The sequence below is a fragment of the Bufo gargarizans genome, chromosome 7 (assembly GCF_014858855.1).
Source record: "Bufo gargarizans isolate SCDJY-AF-19 chromosome 7, ASM1485885v1, whole genome shotgun sequence".
Taxonomy (NCBI): domain Eukaryota; kingdom Metazoa; phylum Chordata; class Amphibia; order Anura; family Bufonidae; genus Bufo; species Bufo gargarizans.
Genome location: NC_058086.1, coordinates 61,532,336 through 61,549,402, shown reverse-complemented (window position 1 = coordinate 61,549,402; position 17,067 = coordinate 61,532,336). Strand labels below are relative to the sequence as shown.

General features: G+C 43.2%; 1 protein-coding gene across 1 annotated transcript in view; it reads right to left on the bottom strand.

Moving 5' to 3' along the window:
- Window positions 1-17,067, bottom strand: part of NCF2 (neutrophil cytosolic factor 2) — a 48,440-nt gene that overhangs the window by 17,494 nt on the left and 13,879 nt on the right. Inside the window, exons 6-10 of the mRNA XM_044302033.1 lie at window positions 16,042-16,101; window positions 9,978-10,021; window positions 9,539-9,680; window positions 3,846-3,908; window positions 2,217-2,310 (exon numbers count right to left, since the gene is read on the bottom strand). Coding sequence (XP_044157968.1) covers window positions 2,217-2,310; window positions 3,846-3,908; window positions 9,539-9,680; window positions 9,978-10,021; window positions 16,042-16,101 — 403 coding nt within the window. The remainder of the gene's footprint in view (window positions 1-2,216; window positions 2,311-3,845; window positions 3,909-9,538; window positions 9,681-9,977; window positions 10,022-16,041; window positions 16,102-17,067) is intronic.

Sequence of the window (17,067 nt, the reverse complement as noted above, 5' to 3'; positions counted from 1 at the left end):
GGTAGCCCAGTCCTTGAGCCTGTCGGTGTCTGGTACAGTTCATGCCATGAAAGAAGTCACCATGGCGGTCTGGTCTGACAGGAGAAGAAGAGGAAAGAAAATATCTACAGTCGTGGCCAAAAGTTTTGAGAATGACACAAATATTAGTTTTCACAAAGTTCGCTGCTAAACTGCTTTTAGATCTTTGTTTCAGTTGTTTCTGTGATGTAGTGAAATATAATTACACGCACTTCATATGTTTCAAAGGCTTTTATCGACAATTACATGACATTTATGCAAACAGTCAGTATTTGCAGTGTTGGCCCTTCTTTTTCAGGACCTCTGCAATTCGACTGGGCATGCTCTCAATCAACTTCTGGGCCAATTCCTGACTGATAGCAACCCATTCTTTCATAATCACTTCTTGGAGTTTTTCAGCATTAGTGGGTTTTTGTTTGTCCACCCGCCTCTTGAGGATTGACCACAAGTTCTCAATGGGATTAAGATCTTGGAAGTTGTCAACGTTTTGGTCCCCGAGCCACTTAGTTATCACTTTTGCCTTATGCCACGGTGCTCCATCGTGCTGGAAAATGCATTGTTCTTCACCAAACTGTTGTTGGATTGTTGGAAGAAGTTGCTGTTGGAGGGTGTTTTGGTACCATTCTTTATTTATGGCTGTGTTTTTGGGCAAAATTGTGAGTGAGCCCACTCTTTTGGATGAGAAGCAACCCCACACATGAATGGTCTCAGGATGCTTTACTGTTGGCATGACACAGGACTGATGGTAGCGCTCACCTTTTCTTCTCCGGACAAGCCTTTTTTTATGATGCCCCAAACAATCGGAAAGAGGCTTCATCGGAGAATATGACTTTGCCCCAGTCCTCAGCAGTCCATTCACCATATTTTCTGCAGAAAATCAATCTGTCCCTGATGTTTTTTTTGGAGAGAAGTGGCTTCTTTGCTGCCCTTCTTGACACCAGGCCATCTTCCAAAAGTCTTCGCCTCACTGTGCGTGCAGAAACGCTCACACCTGCCTGCTGCCATTCCTGAGCAAGCTCTGCACTGGTGGCACTCCGATCCCGCAGCTAAATCCTCTTTAGGAGACGATCCTGGCGCTTGCTGGACTTTCTTGGATGCCCTAAAGCCTTCTTAACAAGAATTGAACCTCTTTCCTTGAAGTTCTTGATGATCCTATAAATTGTTGATTGAGGTGCAATCTTAGTAGCCACAATATCCTTGCCTGTGAAGCTATTTTTATGCAACGCAATGATGGCTGCACGCGTTTCTTTGCAGGTCACCATGGTTAACAATGGAAGAACATCGATTTCAAGCATCACCCTCCTTTTAACAGGTCAAGTCTGCCATTTTAACCAAATCAGCCTGACATAATGATCTCCAGCCTTGTGCTCGTCAACATTCTCAGCTGAATTAACAAGACGATTACTGAAATGATCTCAGCAGGTTCTTTAATGACAGCAATTAAATGCAGTGGAAAGGTTTTTGGGGGATTAAGTTAATTTTCATGGCAAAAAGGACTATGCAATTCATCTGATCACTCTTCATAACATTCTGGAGTATATGCAAATTGCTATTATAAAAACTTAAGCAGCAACTTTTCCAATTTCTAATATTTATGTAATTCTCAAAACTTTTGGCCACGACTGTACATCAGAGAAGAGAAGTCACTGGATGTTAGAGGTGGCGCTGTATGACCCTGTATGTTCTGTAGCGCTGTATGTAATGTTTTCTAAGTATGTCTTTAAAGGGGTTGTCCACTTTTTTTTTTTTTGTATGAGCGCTGCCCTCTCTTTAAACAGCTGATTGTCGGGGGTGCTGGAGGACCTCGGCTGATCTGATATTGATGACCTATCCTGAGGATAAGTCATCAGTAGTAAAAAGAGGACAACCCCTTTAACATTAGGACTGAAGGGAAGGGGGGGCATTTCAATATTTGCCTTGAGCAGCAGAAAAGCTAGGTGCACCAGTGCTGAGTGAAGGGAGGGGGGGCCCAAGCTGAACTCTTGCACCAGGGCACATGAGTCTTTAGCTACGCCCCTGAATAGACCTGATTGTGCCCTGGAAGCACCATAGGCACCATGCAGTGAGAACCTAGGGGTCCATAATGTGAATCCCGTAGGACCTCCATGCCATGCACACAGCTCTGTGTATGAGCCCTTATAACTACTGACATTTGGCAGATACAGAGTATTACACTTGCTAAATTCCAGGGACCTGACCTTGTACGTTTTTAGGGGGCGCAGAGGTGGGAGGTGCTGGAATATCTGGCTCTGCAGGTTTTGACGATGCTTCTTCTTCCTTTGATTCATCCGGCTGAAAATAATAATAATATAAGTTTATGTACTACATTAAAGGGGTTTTCCAGGACTTTTATACTGATGACCTATCTGGATAGGTGATCAGTGTCCTATTGGTAGAGGTCCGACACCCGGGACCCTCGCCGATCAGCTGTTTGAGAAGGCACCGTGCTCGCAGTAGCGCTGCGGCCTTCTCTCAGTTTCCCTAGTGCTGTAACGTTCATCTGTCACTGGCCTAAGAGCAGAGGCCCGATACCAAGCAGAGCCACTATACAATATACGGTGCTGTGCTTGGAAGCCTTCTCAAACAACTGATCGGGGGATCCAGAGGATAGGTCATCAGTATGAAAGTCACAGAAAACCCCTTTAACAGTCAGATTTATGGTGTTTTCACAAGTACTCTTGTGCTGATGATTTTAGTTTTTATTTTATTTTTTGCAGCATTTTTTTTATCTAAAAAATGCAGGTCACATAAGCGCTTTTTTGCCATTGCAATTTTTGTTCCTTAGGTGACGTTATTTTTTTGTTTTTGTTTTTTGCATGTCTTTCTGGCCTCTTTTCAAAAATGCAATATGCTGGAGCTATTGCCGTTTTAGTTTTTTTCTAGCACTTTCACATCATCTCTATAGAAGAAAAAGATGGCATAAGACATACTGTTTGCAAAAAAGTTCCATAATTCCAAAAATCGCCACAAAGAAAAAAAAATGCGGCAAAACACAGGTGACCAAAAAGAACATACGGTAAGTGGTTATTTTTTAATTTGGAAAGAAAAACTCCAGTGTCAAATTCATGTGTGCTCGGACCCTTACCCAAGAGCAGGATCCCATAGATTCTCGCTCATTAGTCATCATCTTGCAGTGTAATACTGCCGCCAATTGTCCGATGAACGGCTTGTTCATCTGGCAATTAAAATTTTTAAGCATGCTTAAAAAAATTATCGCTTGCGGCGGCGGACTGTGCTGTCTCCGGCAAACCACTAGAGCTGAGGAGGTGCATGTAATAGCATCGGTCTCCTCTGCTAGTGAGCAAGTGATTGCCGGGAGAGAACGCTTCCCTCCCGACTATCGTCTGCCGCATCAGCCTGTCTAACACAGGCTCAAGATGATAGGGGTGTCTCTGATGACAAGCTTGTTGACTGTTTCCACTAATAATACCCAGCAAAGGCTGTAACTCAGGATCAGTGCAAGACAAGTATAATGGGTTTACCCATTTTTATGATGAGAAGTATGTTCACTATCACCACACATAAAGTAACCCCCATAATGTTCCCATATACTGTATACCAGTGGTGGCGAACCTATGGCACAGGTATGAACGGCACAGGCAGCGCAGTGAATTATAGCTAAATAATAAAGTACATAGAAGATATACTGTATTGGATTATGGTATTCAGTGTTGGCACTTTGCGATAAGTAAGAGGGTTTTGGGTTGCAGTTTTGGGCACTCGGTCTCTAAGCGGTTCGCCATCACTGCTGTATACCGTTCATCCCACCTAACATCATGGCCGGTATATTTTTATTATTTTTGTGGAAAGCACACAATATGTCTTACCTGATTTTTATGCTGGAAGCGCAACTCTACCGGCTCCAGGTAATTGCATGGTACAATCCCTTTCTGTATACACATGCAATAGAGAACAGAAATAGCATTCATTCAAAAAATGTATATACCGATAAGTGGCGCAATGAGATCTGCCATTAAATATCAGCCGTCCATAACTGATCCAGTCATTTATGAACGATGCTATTTCAATGGCCATATACACCATATAAAACACATAAATCATGTTTAAAGGGGTTTTACAGGATTATCATATTGATGGCCTATCTACAGGATAGGCCATTAACATCATATCAGTGAGGGCCCGACACCCGCACATCACAGACCAGCCGTTAGTTGCTGCCGCAGGTTCTGGAAGTGAACAGTGTACCGGGCAGAGCAACACCGCTCCATACGCTGCTTAGTGGTCATTCTCGGGTACTGCAACTGATGGTCCAATAGCCTAAGAATGACCACTACACAATGTATGCAGCTGGGCTGTTCTGTCCCTGTACAATGTTCACTTCCAGAACCGTAGATGCCGCTAACAGCAGATTGGTGGGGGGTGGAGGGTTTTGGACCTCGATGATCTAATATTAATAACTTGTCTTATGGATACATCATCATGTTGGACCTGGAAAACTCCTTCATCAGCATAATAAAGTACTCAAGGCTTTGGATCATGATGTGGCGAAAAGGCTTGTTTGTCAGGTAACTCACACCTAGATTTGGGCCACCAGTTTCGGATATTTTCAGGAGAAAGCGGAATAAAGTGGCATAACCATCATATAGGCCAGGGATCAGCAACCTCCTGCACTCCAGCTGTTCTGAAACTACAACGCCTATGGAAGTTACAAGAACAGACGAGTAAGAGTGCATGCTGGGAGTTGTAGTTTGTGCATGCTGGGAGTTGTAGTTTCACAGCAGCTGGAATGCCGAAGGTTGCTGATCACTGGTATAGGCTATACCTATATAGAACACAGTGGCATAACTATCACAGATAGCTATTAAATGGCTGCTGTGGTGGTGGAGGCAGCACTGAGTTGCTCCTTGGACACTGTCATAATAGATACCTGTAGCCACCACTAGGGGAGCTCACTGCATGAAGATATGCAGCTCTAACTGAGCTTAATAACGCATATAGAAATCCATACGCAGTGAGCTCCCCCTAGTGGTCCTTTCATGCAGCTAAAATTATATGATTTATCAAGTCAGAGAAACTGAGCTACCCTGTACAAATGTATCAAAAATTAAGGATTAAGGATTTGGGATCTGAAAACAGAATAGTGAACGTTAACTTTAATAAAAATGTAATATTTTTGGTGGAGCTCTTGGTGTGTGTGTGTGTAGCTCTGTATTTTGCATACAGCTGTATTGAAACATGAAAAATGTATATGGTAACATACCAGCCAAATTGACAAAATTTTGCATGCATTTGGCTAATAAAAGTCTATGGGCACGTACTATATGTTGGGAGAATTTTTTAAAGTTGATACTGACTATGTGCAGACTGCAGAGCCAAAACCCAGCATTAGCGAACCTTGGTTGCATCTTCATTGTGAAATTTCACCCGAGACTTTCACATGAAGAAGCAGGGCCAGGCTGCTGGTACTGAGAGGTCTTCAAGCAAAGTTCATCCAAGATAGAAGCTTTATTGAGGCTACACGTTTCGGCTCTGGGCCAGTGCATTGTGGTACTGGTTCAGTGCCAAAACGCGTGTTCCCAATTAAGCTTCTATCTTGGATGAACTTTGAAGACTTCTCAGTACCGGCGGTGCGGTCATGTCCGGATTTACACAGTAGCTCTGAACATTTCTTTATCTCTTCTGGGTCTTATCTCTCTCATGATTTTACCCACAGCAATTCATCATTACAGCTGTGAACCACAGAGATTAGTGTTCCTATCTGCAGATACTGGAACCGGATGATAGGGCTCAGTTGTAATGCTCATGGTAAATGGTATATCCCTGCCTCCCGGACAGACCTATATTTAGGGCTCATGCACACGACCGTGTTATGGGTCAGCATCCGAACCGCATTTTTTGCAGGTCAGATGCGGACACATTCACTTCAATGGGGCCACAAAAAATGCGGACAGCACATCTGTGTGCTTTCCGCATTTGTATGTCCATTCCGCTGCCCCGTAAAAGTGCAGAACATGTCCTATTGTTATCTGTTTTACGGACAAGGATAGGACAGTTCTATAGAGAGCAGGACATTCCGTTCTGAAAGTTGCGGAACACATATGGCGAACAGCAAATATGGCAACGGACGTGTGCATGAGCCTTTACTGCAATGTTACACTGGTATAGTCACACCCGAGACATACTGGACTATATTTACTAATGTAAGTGCACCTAAATTTCTGCATACATGACGCCAAATGTGGCCCACTTGTGGCGCATCCAGGTTTAGAGAAGCTATCTGCTCCTAGCCTGAAAAAGGGGCATGGGGAACGGGCGTGGTTTTACAGGAAAGGGGTGTGACCTCTGATGCAAAGTTTCCTGTATCCTCAGGATAGGTCATTAATATCAGATTGGTGGGGGCCCGACGATCAGCTGTACAAGGAGATGGCGCGCGCCGTGGGCATGTGCTGTCTCCCTTCCAGCACTGCTGCTTTGCCATAGACAGGAGCAGCGAGCAGGAAGAGAGAAGGGAGACAGCATGTGCGCACTGCGCCCGCTGTTCCTCATACAGCTGATCGGCGGAGATGCCAGTCGTTGGACCCCTGACAATCTGATATTGATGACCTATCCTGAGGATAGGTCCTCAATATAGGAGACCCCAGAGAACCCCTTCAATTGTATTGTCAGCCGGCCTACAGTTTAATGTGTATGGGGAGCTCAAGTGAAAAGAAGGATCGTCCTATCCTTTGGTTCTCCCAGGAGATAAGTCGCCACCCGTGGTGTCTGGCAGCGACTTTGTGAGGGAGTTGGAAAAGCTAGCTGTCGGCTGAACAAAATGTATGAATGTATGTATGTAATGTATGAAAGGTTGCACCAGAAAAGTGGTGTTTTTGCCAATTTTTGGGGCGGAGAAGGCATTTGTGACGAATTTATGAAGCGTTTGCAACATTTTTAGTGTGGTTGGCGCGTTGCCAAGCAGTTTACATTTACTATGGGGCAGGCAGAAGTTTTGTGGACGGAGATACATTTTTAGCCGGCCTTACCACTGTAGCTTTTTTTCAAAAAGTTGCAAGTGTACGCCAGTCCCCTGGTGGAGTACAAACTGACGACTTCTTTATAATAGATAAGATTAGACTTCGAATTAAAAATTACTAGATTTTTTGATGCCACAAACTTAGCAAGCGGCGTGCAACTTTCTGTAAACTTGTTGAAAAAAGTGGCTAAAAAAAAATGCATTGTTTCCTTAGTTTACAGTATCTGCAGGATTAGTAAATTTGCCCCATTTGTCCCTGTCATAAAACCTCCAACACCTGCAGAAGAACTCAGGCCCCTGATTACTTTTAACATCATAGAGTATTTACATTATATTTACTTTTGGAGAAAGAGATCTGCCCCCTCCTCTGGTGTGCACCCCCTCCTCGAGTTGCCCTGTCCGAGATTGGCAGGGCCGTAAGCCGTGCAGTGGGACGGCGCTTCAACATGAAGCAGTGATTTATCTGTGGAGGCACAGCACAGTGCGGCCCCCCCATGTTCTTGACACTATGGACGCCCTGTACAGTTTTTCTCCCTAAACAATGATGTTGGTAATAGTGATTCAATTTGTATGACGTTGTATACTCGGATACATTATGGTGCTGACAGATGGCTCTCATACAGGACGTCCAACTTCCTGATAAATTTATTTCTGCAGATGGCTGGATGCAATCAAGCGACATAAGAAGATTCAGAACAGAATGTAACGGCTCGTACTGTTCAGGCGCTGGACTGTTCAGCTCAATGACTATCCTGCCCAAAAGATCTGTAAAATATTCCTTTATTTTGAACTTGCTTGAATGGATTCCACAGTAATTTAATGGCTACCGACACCTTTGGGGGCAATTTTATTTTATTATTGCATTTAGTTCATTTTGGGTTAACTCCTTTTTTCAGTTTTCAGCAGCTTTTCCGCTACAGCTATCACTTTCAGTGTATTTGCAGACAAGCAGGCTCTGATTCACAAGGAATCCCGTCAGAAAGCTGTACCGATGGCTAGATGTGTACCCCTTATATCTGAACCTCTGGCAACTCGTGAACACTCAATAAGAATTTAGGAATAATGAGTGTTTATGACCCGTCAGACGTTCAGAGATAAGGGGTACTCATTCTGCCATCAGAACAGCTTTCTGTAGGGACTCAGTGTGACGTAAAGAGCCTGCTACTCTGCAAATTCGCTGTACAGGAAAAGCTGTTTGGCTTTTTAAATAAAGAACCAAGTGAAAAAATGATTTTAGCCAAAAATAAGTACCGTAAAATGTAATCATAAAAAATTGCTCCCAAAGTTGTCCATAGCCATTAAAGCAAATTTTACAAGTTCCTTATTCACCGCTGCTGGAGAAATATGGTATTACATGAGGCCTATTGAAATTAAAAGTTGTATAAAAAAAACAATGTGAGACCGCTGAGGCCAGTGATTGACTGCAGCGGTGGTGTGTGTCGACACAGTAATTAAGACTGCCGGTGGCACCAGAGCAACAGCGCTAGAGCAAAAGAGAACTTAACAGGTAAGTAGTTATTAATTTATTGTTTGTGTTTTTTACAATTCACCCCTCCCTCTGCCCCATGGTCCTGTTTTTTTTTTCATGAACCTGGACATCCCTTTAATGGGTGCCCATACAATGCATGGTCCTACACAGTCCTCTTTGCAGTGGTTTTGACTTCTAGGGGGCATGGGGCCCCCTCGTTGAAGTTACCTCTGATATTAAGGAATCATTCAAGATTTGTGAGGGTCATAAGTAGTTTGTGAGGTTTCATGGATCTGTCCATGGTCCTGATCTAGTCACAGTTGTGTTCACGCTTACTTGTATTTGGCCACCAGGTAATAAATCCTACTTTCCGGTTGTAAGAAGGTTTAGACTATTACCAGTCATAGATAATCATATTAACTCCAGATAGATAAATAATGCATACAATAACAGAATTAATTTAATGTTCAGAAATGTCCACAGGTATGAGATGGCGGGACAGCGGACAGCATGATGGGGGATTGTGGTCTTATCGAGCTGGCTGATCTTCTCCTCTTTCCCCGTTCTACAAGCAAATGTCCCACTCGTCTACCTTTATCATCTTGTTCAATGACATGCTAAAGGATGGAGAACTTCATTTGATAGTATATTGCCTTGTCAAAATTAACTCCAATTGGCCTAAAGTCCCATGAGGTGGTGTGTCTGGTCAGTATACTAAGCTAAGAATTGCCCCAGACAGTGCTGTTACACATGGGGGAGATTTGTTGATCTGGTGGCTTCTTACTAAAACCTACTATATCCTCCATATATACTGTATATACAATGTTATATATATGTGAGTAATGGCTGCTGACACCTAGATGCGCACATTCGGAGTCTTGTGGGTAGGATGTCTCCATCCTGGTGATAATGAATGGGCTGATGTCACTGGGCGACCACACCATATATTGACAGGTGCACTGCCAGGATGGTAGCCCCTTTGGTCAATGGCGTCCATACCATCCTCCACAGACCAAGTCACAACAATAGAACAATCAACAAGTCATAGATTTGGGCATAGGCAAGGCCACCAAACTTACCTTTCCATTGAACAGTACTGTTGCCCAATTATCATCCCCCTTCTTTAGGACAAACACAATATTTCCCGGCATGACCTCCAGCTCTTCTATGGTCTCAGGGGTAAATTCAAATAACACACGATGCGGTTGTCCCTGCAGGGTCCTGAAAAGACACCAAAATGATTCTTCTCCGTGTCTGATACTGGCAGAAAGAAGTGGAGTCAACTTATCAGAAGACAAGTAGGCTACTATTATAAGGAGAGCTTCAAGAATGTACACAATGATAGTGCAAATAGTAAAACTGGTCATGAATATCAGCTACTTAAAGGTGTACATATCATCAACTACAAAAAAAAAAATCACATTTTGAATATTTTATCCTCCATACATCTCCAGTTCAGTCTTGGTTTGTACATTTCCTGCATTTCTGGTGGCCATGAAGAAAACCTATCTGACTTACCTCAGTATCTCAGGAGTTTTTGGTCGTGCGGTTGGATTATTGGCCTATCAAAGAAAAAAAAGAAAAGGAAAAGCATCATATAAAATCTAAATATACAGTATATAATAAAAATAAGCTATTGAAAATATATATCATCCTATACTACTTTGCATTATAGAGTTAGTCTTCTTTATTGCTTCATAATGTTACATTGAGTTTCATATAGCAAATAAGCAGCCATAGTTTCCTACATAGTTTAAAGGACATCTGTCAGCAGTTTTGTAAATATGAAACTGTCTGACCTGCTGCATGTGATCTTGGCGACTGAAGGCATGTGTTGGTCCCATGTTCAAGTGTTGCTGAGAAAAATGATGTTTTCATATATGCAAATGAGCCTTTAGGAGCAACGGGGGCGTTACCTTTACACCTAGAGTCTCTGCTCTCTCTGCAACTGCTGCGCCCTCTGCACTTTGATTGACAGGGCCAGCTGTGATGATGTTTACAGTGCCTGGTCCTGTCAATCAAAGTGCAGAGGGCGCGGCAGTTGCAGAGAGAGCAGGGCCTGTAAGTGTAATGACAACGCTCCCGTTGCTCCTAGAGGCTCATTTGCATATATTAAAACTTCATTTCAGATGCCCTTTAATATATCCTTATTATATAGTCCTACAAAGCTTAAAGGGGTATTCCCATTTGAGACAATAGGGGCATATCGCTAGGATATATCCCCATTGTCTTATAGGTGTGGGTCCCACCTATATCGAGAACAGAGCAGGGAAAGTGGTGGCTGGAGGACCCCGGGTTTCTCCGGGCCGAGCCACCACCAAGCATTCTCCCCATAGAAATGAATGGGAGCGCACCGAGCATGACCGCCAACTGCTCCCATTCATTTTTATGGGGCCGGCGGAAATCGCTCGACTATTTTCGGCAGCCCCATAGCAATGAATGGAGGGCAGCCGCGCATGCGTGGTGCATCCTCTGGGACTTTGCCAGCTACCTTCACGAGATAGGTGCGAGTCCCACTTTATCAGACAATGGGGGCATTACCCCTTTAATAGGTAGGTTATATGAAATGCTCCATATATTGTACAGGATATCAAGGGAAAAAGTACTCAATAATTCTTCTTCAGTCAAGGACAAGGCCCAATAGGCTTGACCTTAAGGGCTCATTTACACGACCGTGGTTTGGTCCCGCCTCCGAGCCGCATTTTTTGCAGCTTGGATGCTGACCCATTGACTTTAATGGGGCCACAAACGATGCGGACAGCACTCCGTGTGAAGTCCGCATACGTTGCTCTGTTCTGTGGCCTCGCAAAAATTATAGATCATGTCCTATTCTTGTCCGTTTTGCGTACAAGAATAGCCATTTCTATAATGGGCCGCCCGGTCTGTTCCGCAAATCGCTCAAGGCACACGGGCAGCATCTGTGTTTTGCGGATACGCAATTTGCGGACTGCAAAACAGAGCACGTTCGTGTGAAGGAGCCCTCAAGGGGAGACGCCACCTCTCCTGACATGTCTGTTTTAGTAACTAATAAAATTCTCTATGTAATAACGATTCTGGAGCATTTATTCTTATGGCTCTGTGTTGTGCCATTCCTTTATTATTTCTACTAGAAGTTATGACTGAATTACAAGCGGTTTGCATTGCGCATTATCCAATCGGTGTCAGAGTGAGAAGGGACACCCCCCCCCCCCCCCCCCAACTGGTAACCCATCTGAACCTTCATTGCATCCTGCTGGCAATTCATTCATACAATCTAGAAAAAATAACAAAGGAATGGTACATCATAGGCTCCAGAATTGTTATTGCAATGGGAATGTAAGTAGTTACTAAAACAGACATGTCAGTAGCAGTGACAGGATCTCTTTAAGGATCTTCTAAAAGTTTTTTTTTCCCCTGTCAATAAATCAGTAAAATGAACTGCACGGTCAGAATACTAAAAGCTATCTTTCCTTGTACCAAGCATTGTGGTTGAAATGTCCATTAGTGCTAATGTACGCTGATAGCTATAGCCTACCAAGCAGATCAATTACAATGCGCAAAACAAATACGGAATTTTGAGGAGCTTTTCACCCTATGGCAAGATTTGTATAAATTTGGTAAAAATTTGCATTTAACACTTTGGGTATGGCCAAGGGGAATCCATCTCTGTCACAAAGGGATGCCCAACCTGCAGCCCTCCAGCTGTTACAAAACTACAACTCCCAGCATGTCTGGACAGCCTACAGCTATAAGTGCGTGCACAGCTGGAGGGCCGCAGGCAGGGCCAGATCCAGGTTAATGTGGGCCCTTGGGCGATAAATCTCAGTGGGCTCCCTTGTGGCATAAATCAAATGTCACCACGGCATCTGGGAGTGTTAAAAACCGGAAGCGTGGGCTTCCTGCTCAGACGCGCCATCACCCAGCGGAAATCGGGTAAAGCACCCTGTACTAGGCTTCCAGGCTCATTATTAGTATATCCCAGTTCAGGCCACTAGGTGGCAGCACTGAACTGTCATATAGTGATGTCTATACAGAATAATGGAACAATTTCCATTATTCTGTATAAGTTGCAATCTGATGAAAAGTAATAAAAAAAAGTTAAAAAAAGTTTTGAAAATATAAAAAAATGAAAAAGTAAGATTACCCCACTTTCCCCAAAATGGAAATAAGCAAAAAAAGAATAACATTATGGGCATCGTCGCATGCGAAAACACCCACACTATTAAAATATTTTTTAAAAAGTTATCCCATATGGTGAAGGATGTAACAGAAAAAAATAAAAATAAAAGGCTGATTTGCAGTTTTTTCCTCACTTTATCTCCCAAGAAAATTGAATATAAAGTGATTAAGTCATATACACCCCAAAATGGTATTGTCAAAAAAGACAGATTTCCCTCAAATGAGCCCCCACACATCTCCGTAGACATAACTATAAAAAAAAGCTATGGGGGTTACCGGGGAGCAGGGGTTCTGTTAGGGTTGCCACCTTTTCCAACAAAAAATAATAGTTACACAAATTAAAAAGGTTGGTGTGTCTATTTAAGTTTTATTTCCTAGCTGGGATTTGAACTCATAGCTTCTACAGTAAAGTTAAGAAGCTTAACCACTGAGCTATAGAGCTTCATGTTAACCTGCTGTAACTGTATTATGGCTAAAAACCTCATTAGTAGTTTCCCACAGAATATGCATTCATATATATCAGAGGTATGATTTTATATATTTTTTTTTAGCAATTACACATTTATTTTGTGCCATACATTTTTTTACAATTACTAAAAAGAAATAAAATGATACTTCTGCTGTATAGGAATACCTAATACATGAGAAACTACTATGGGGTTTTTCTGCCCTGCTTTGCCGGGTACTGACGCCGGCCCTGGCCGCAGGTTGAGCGTCCCTGCTCTAGACCATTCTCCAATCTGTGTGTCTTCAGCTTTGGGAAAACTACAGCCCCCAATAGGGATGACATGCTGAGAGTTGCAGTTTCAACACAGCTAGAAATCTGGAAGTTGCAGACCACTATACTAGGTCCTCCGTCTAAGCTCTGATAATAAATATTGAGACAATATGGGAAATTTACCCATGTAAAAATTACTGTTTTAGACAAAAAAAATTTAGCTCAGGGGTTGTGTCTTGGTGGGAAAATGGCATGGCTTTCTGAAAATGGGAATGGTATAAGGTACGACAATGGGGCATATTTATGAATCCTATAGATGGCAGAAGCTTAGATCGGCTGTACAGACCTGCACTAGTATTATCACAGGGGCTCAGGCTGGATGATAATTCTGGTACAGGGAGAGACACTTTTCTCAAGCGCTGCACAACTATTGGTTGTCTTTGCTTGTGACATAATTTGAATTGTTTCACAATTTGCTGCTAAATGTCACATTTAGGCGATGCCCCCTTCCCGTAAGCTAGGCGCAGAGAAAGTAGATGCACCAAAATACTCCACATTTTGGCACATCTTCCAGGTGCACTAGACAATTAGCATAGGTGGGCCAATGGGTAGCAAAATTGTGGTCCAAAATTGTGGTCCAAAGTAAGTCAACTCATAGGTGGTATACATTTAGAGTAGACAGTGTAAAAATTATCCAATTTTATCATCCAGTATCAGTCACTGAGGCGAATCTTTAGACTGTCTAGACTAGGGGTCTTTTTATATGGCCTGGTTCAGGCCCATGACAGCTTGATTGGTGCTCATTTAAAAGGTCTTGTACACAGGCCGGAGGAAAGTGCACAGGGTACTACTGATGAGCGAAGTTTTGAAAAATTTGATTTGTTCCAAATTAATTTGTCACCGATCACTATAATCAGGTATACCCAGGCCACTCTGCCTAATCTGGTTCTTCTACTTGGTTGCCCAATCTCAGTGTGAAGGCTTGGAAGTCAACCCTTTCCCGACCACTGACAGTTTTAAAGAGCAAATACCTGGTCGCCGGATTTTTAACCTTTCAAATGCCGTGGTCATCCGGGTGGGCTCCATTTCCCCTGGCAGGGATCCGGAGAGCCGGAGTGTGTATGCAGCAGCCCCTGCCCTCCTGTGTGATAGTACCAGAGATGGTACACAACATTAAGGTGGGAAAACCTTCCTCAAAGCAATAAAATTGAGGGATCCATAACAGGGATGACCATAATCCCATGTGGATCTCTCAAAAGGCCCGGGATCCCTCCCTACTATGAACCTAATGGTATTTTGTTTTTAAAATGATCAGGGTTAAAACCAGATGCCGAACATGGTGGATGGATCAAACATAGCCACTGGATTTCTGCAGGAACACTGTCCCTAGTGCATGAGTGCTTGCCACGTCTCTCCCTCTCAGCTCACAGGACAATGGCGGAGACCACGTGGGATGAGGCTTTTTATAGGACCATTTTAGGAAAAACAGATTCACTAACACAAAGAGCAAGGAAATTTGCCTTGTTGTGATACCTAAACTTTGGACTGAATTCTGCTTCAAATGCTTCGCTTCGCTCAACACTAGTTACTACGATCATTGGGCCCCCATGCTTTTACATGACGCCAGGGAAATGTGCTGCTGACCTACAAGCATTCTCATGCTCACAGAACCAATCAGCTGACAAAGGAGCATTTTCTCATTCCTCGCCTGAACGCTAGCACATTTGCACAGGTCAGTTATCAGGAACCAATGTTTGTACGAACGTTTGTTCCCTATAATTGTCCTGATCATCTATGCGTGTTAAAGGGCTCTAACCTTACACTGTCTAAGGGTGGCCATACACATTCAGTAGCTGTTCATCTGAAAGCTGTCTCTCCCGACACCTTCTCAGTTCCCGCTTACACCTGCTCGGAGAGGGGAGAAAGCGGCACCTCTGGCTGCGGCTTATCTGCTGGGAGAAAATATTCATTTCACCCAATCCTTCTTTCTCTCAACATCATCTGTCAGGGAAAAAGTTGGGAGCCCCCTACACTCATTAGACCGTCAGCCAAACCCACCGTTCTTGACTGACAATACACTCATGTGCATGTGTGCCTTAAATCTTAGATTGTGTTGTGTGGTAAAGAAAACCTCAGGTATGTACATTTACCAAGGGGCGGCAGTTCTGCACAACTTTCAAGGAGTTTCCAGTTTTAAATAACTTCCCTCTTTACTTCCCCTATCGTCCCCTTCCCTCCAACGCTAAGCATGTTACTCAGCCCAGACTTCAGCGGATGTTTGGGGAAGCAGTTTAACTAGTTCCATAAAGGCTCATCACCTATAGGTTTACATTACTTTCCAAGAAAGTGACCTTCCCCAGACCAGCACACAAAGGGTTAAACTGATTAATTTTTTTCAGTGGAGCAGCATAATGGTGAACGGACAATTTATGAGATGAATATAAATTAGATTCATGGTTGGACTGGCCCACCAGATTACCAGAGGATCCTCCGGTGGGCCCAGGCTCTGATTCTATAATTGGTCCCAAAGATCCAGGAGAGAACCACAATTTGGCCGCCTTTGGAGCCAATCAATTGCAACTAGGGTTTATTTCTTTAATTCCAAACCTGTTAGACATTATGGATGATATTGGGGTTGGGCCTTGAGAAATATTTCATCTGATCGGCCCAAGGAAGCACAAGGATTGGAAACTTTTTTAACTTTACCTGGGGTTGTAGTGGTGCAAAACCTGAGAAATTGTCTTTGTCAATGACGGAGGCCACAACCTGTGAAGCAATAACATTCATCATTAGTTACAGAAACAGCTCAGGATTTGATTTAAAAAAACACGGAATGTTTCCTATACTGTAACAATAAAGTATAAGGTGCCCTAAAAAGTTGTGCAGGTCCTCATGTAATTTCAGGGGGGGGGGGGGATACTTATAAGGGCTTGTGCACATGGCCAGTGCTGTTTTGCACAGAAGGGAGATGACCCCTGCTTCTGAGTGAAATGCATCTAGCTGTGCAGCTGAAACAAGGAATAATATTGCTGAAAGAGGCATTAGGGGAGCTCAAAAAAGACCTACAGTACTCCTTCACAAAGAAGCATGGCCACTATGAAAACTCAGGTACGCTTTAAAGGTGTTGTCCAGGATTAGAGACTGGGGTCTGCTGGGTGTTTTTTGTTTTTTTTGAAACAGTGCCACATCTGTCAATGGGCTGTGTCTGGTATTGTAGTTCATTCCATTCAGGTGAATGGAGCAGAACTGGAATACCCATCACAGTCCATAGACATAAGTGGCACTGGTTCTAGGGGGAAAACTGTTACTTTTTAATAGTCCTGGAAAATCCCTTATGAATCATCATAAATCCATTGTTATATATTTTGCTAAAATTAGCACATCCCAGTAGCCTGTGGCGTACCTTCCATGGAGGCAGACCACGGGGCCCACGGGGAGTGGATTCAGTGCTGAATTCCAACTTTTGTTCGCTACAAGAAAACACTGCAACACGAAGCTGTCACTAGGGGGAGCTCAATGCAAAGAGATTTTTACAGCCTCCATTGCAGTCAATGGTAACTATATGAATTCCTATCCACTGAGCTCCCTAGTGGTGGCTGCAGACAGTCAGTTTTGAAATATTTTTTATGAAGCAGGGATTTACAGCTATAAAGTGGAGATTTAGCAGTATCTTTATGACAGACGTCAGATAAAGGGTGACTCTTTTATGACAATTTTTTTAAACTAAAATTC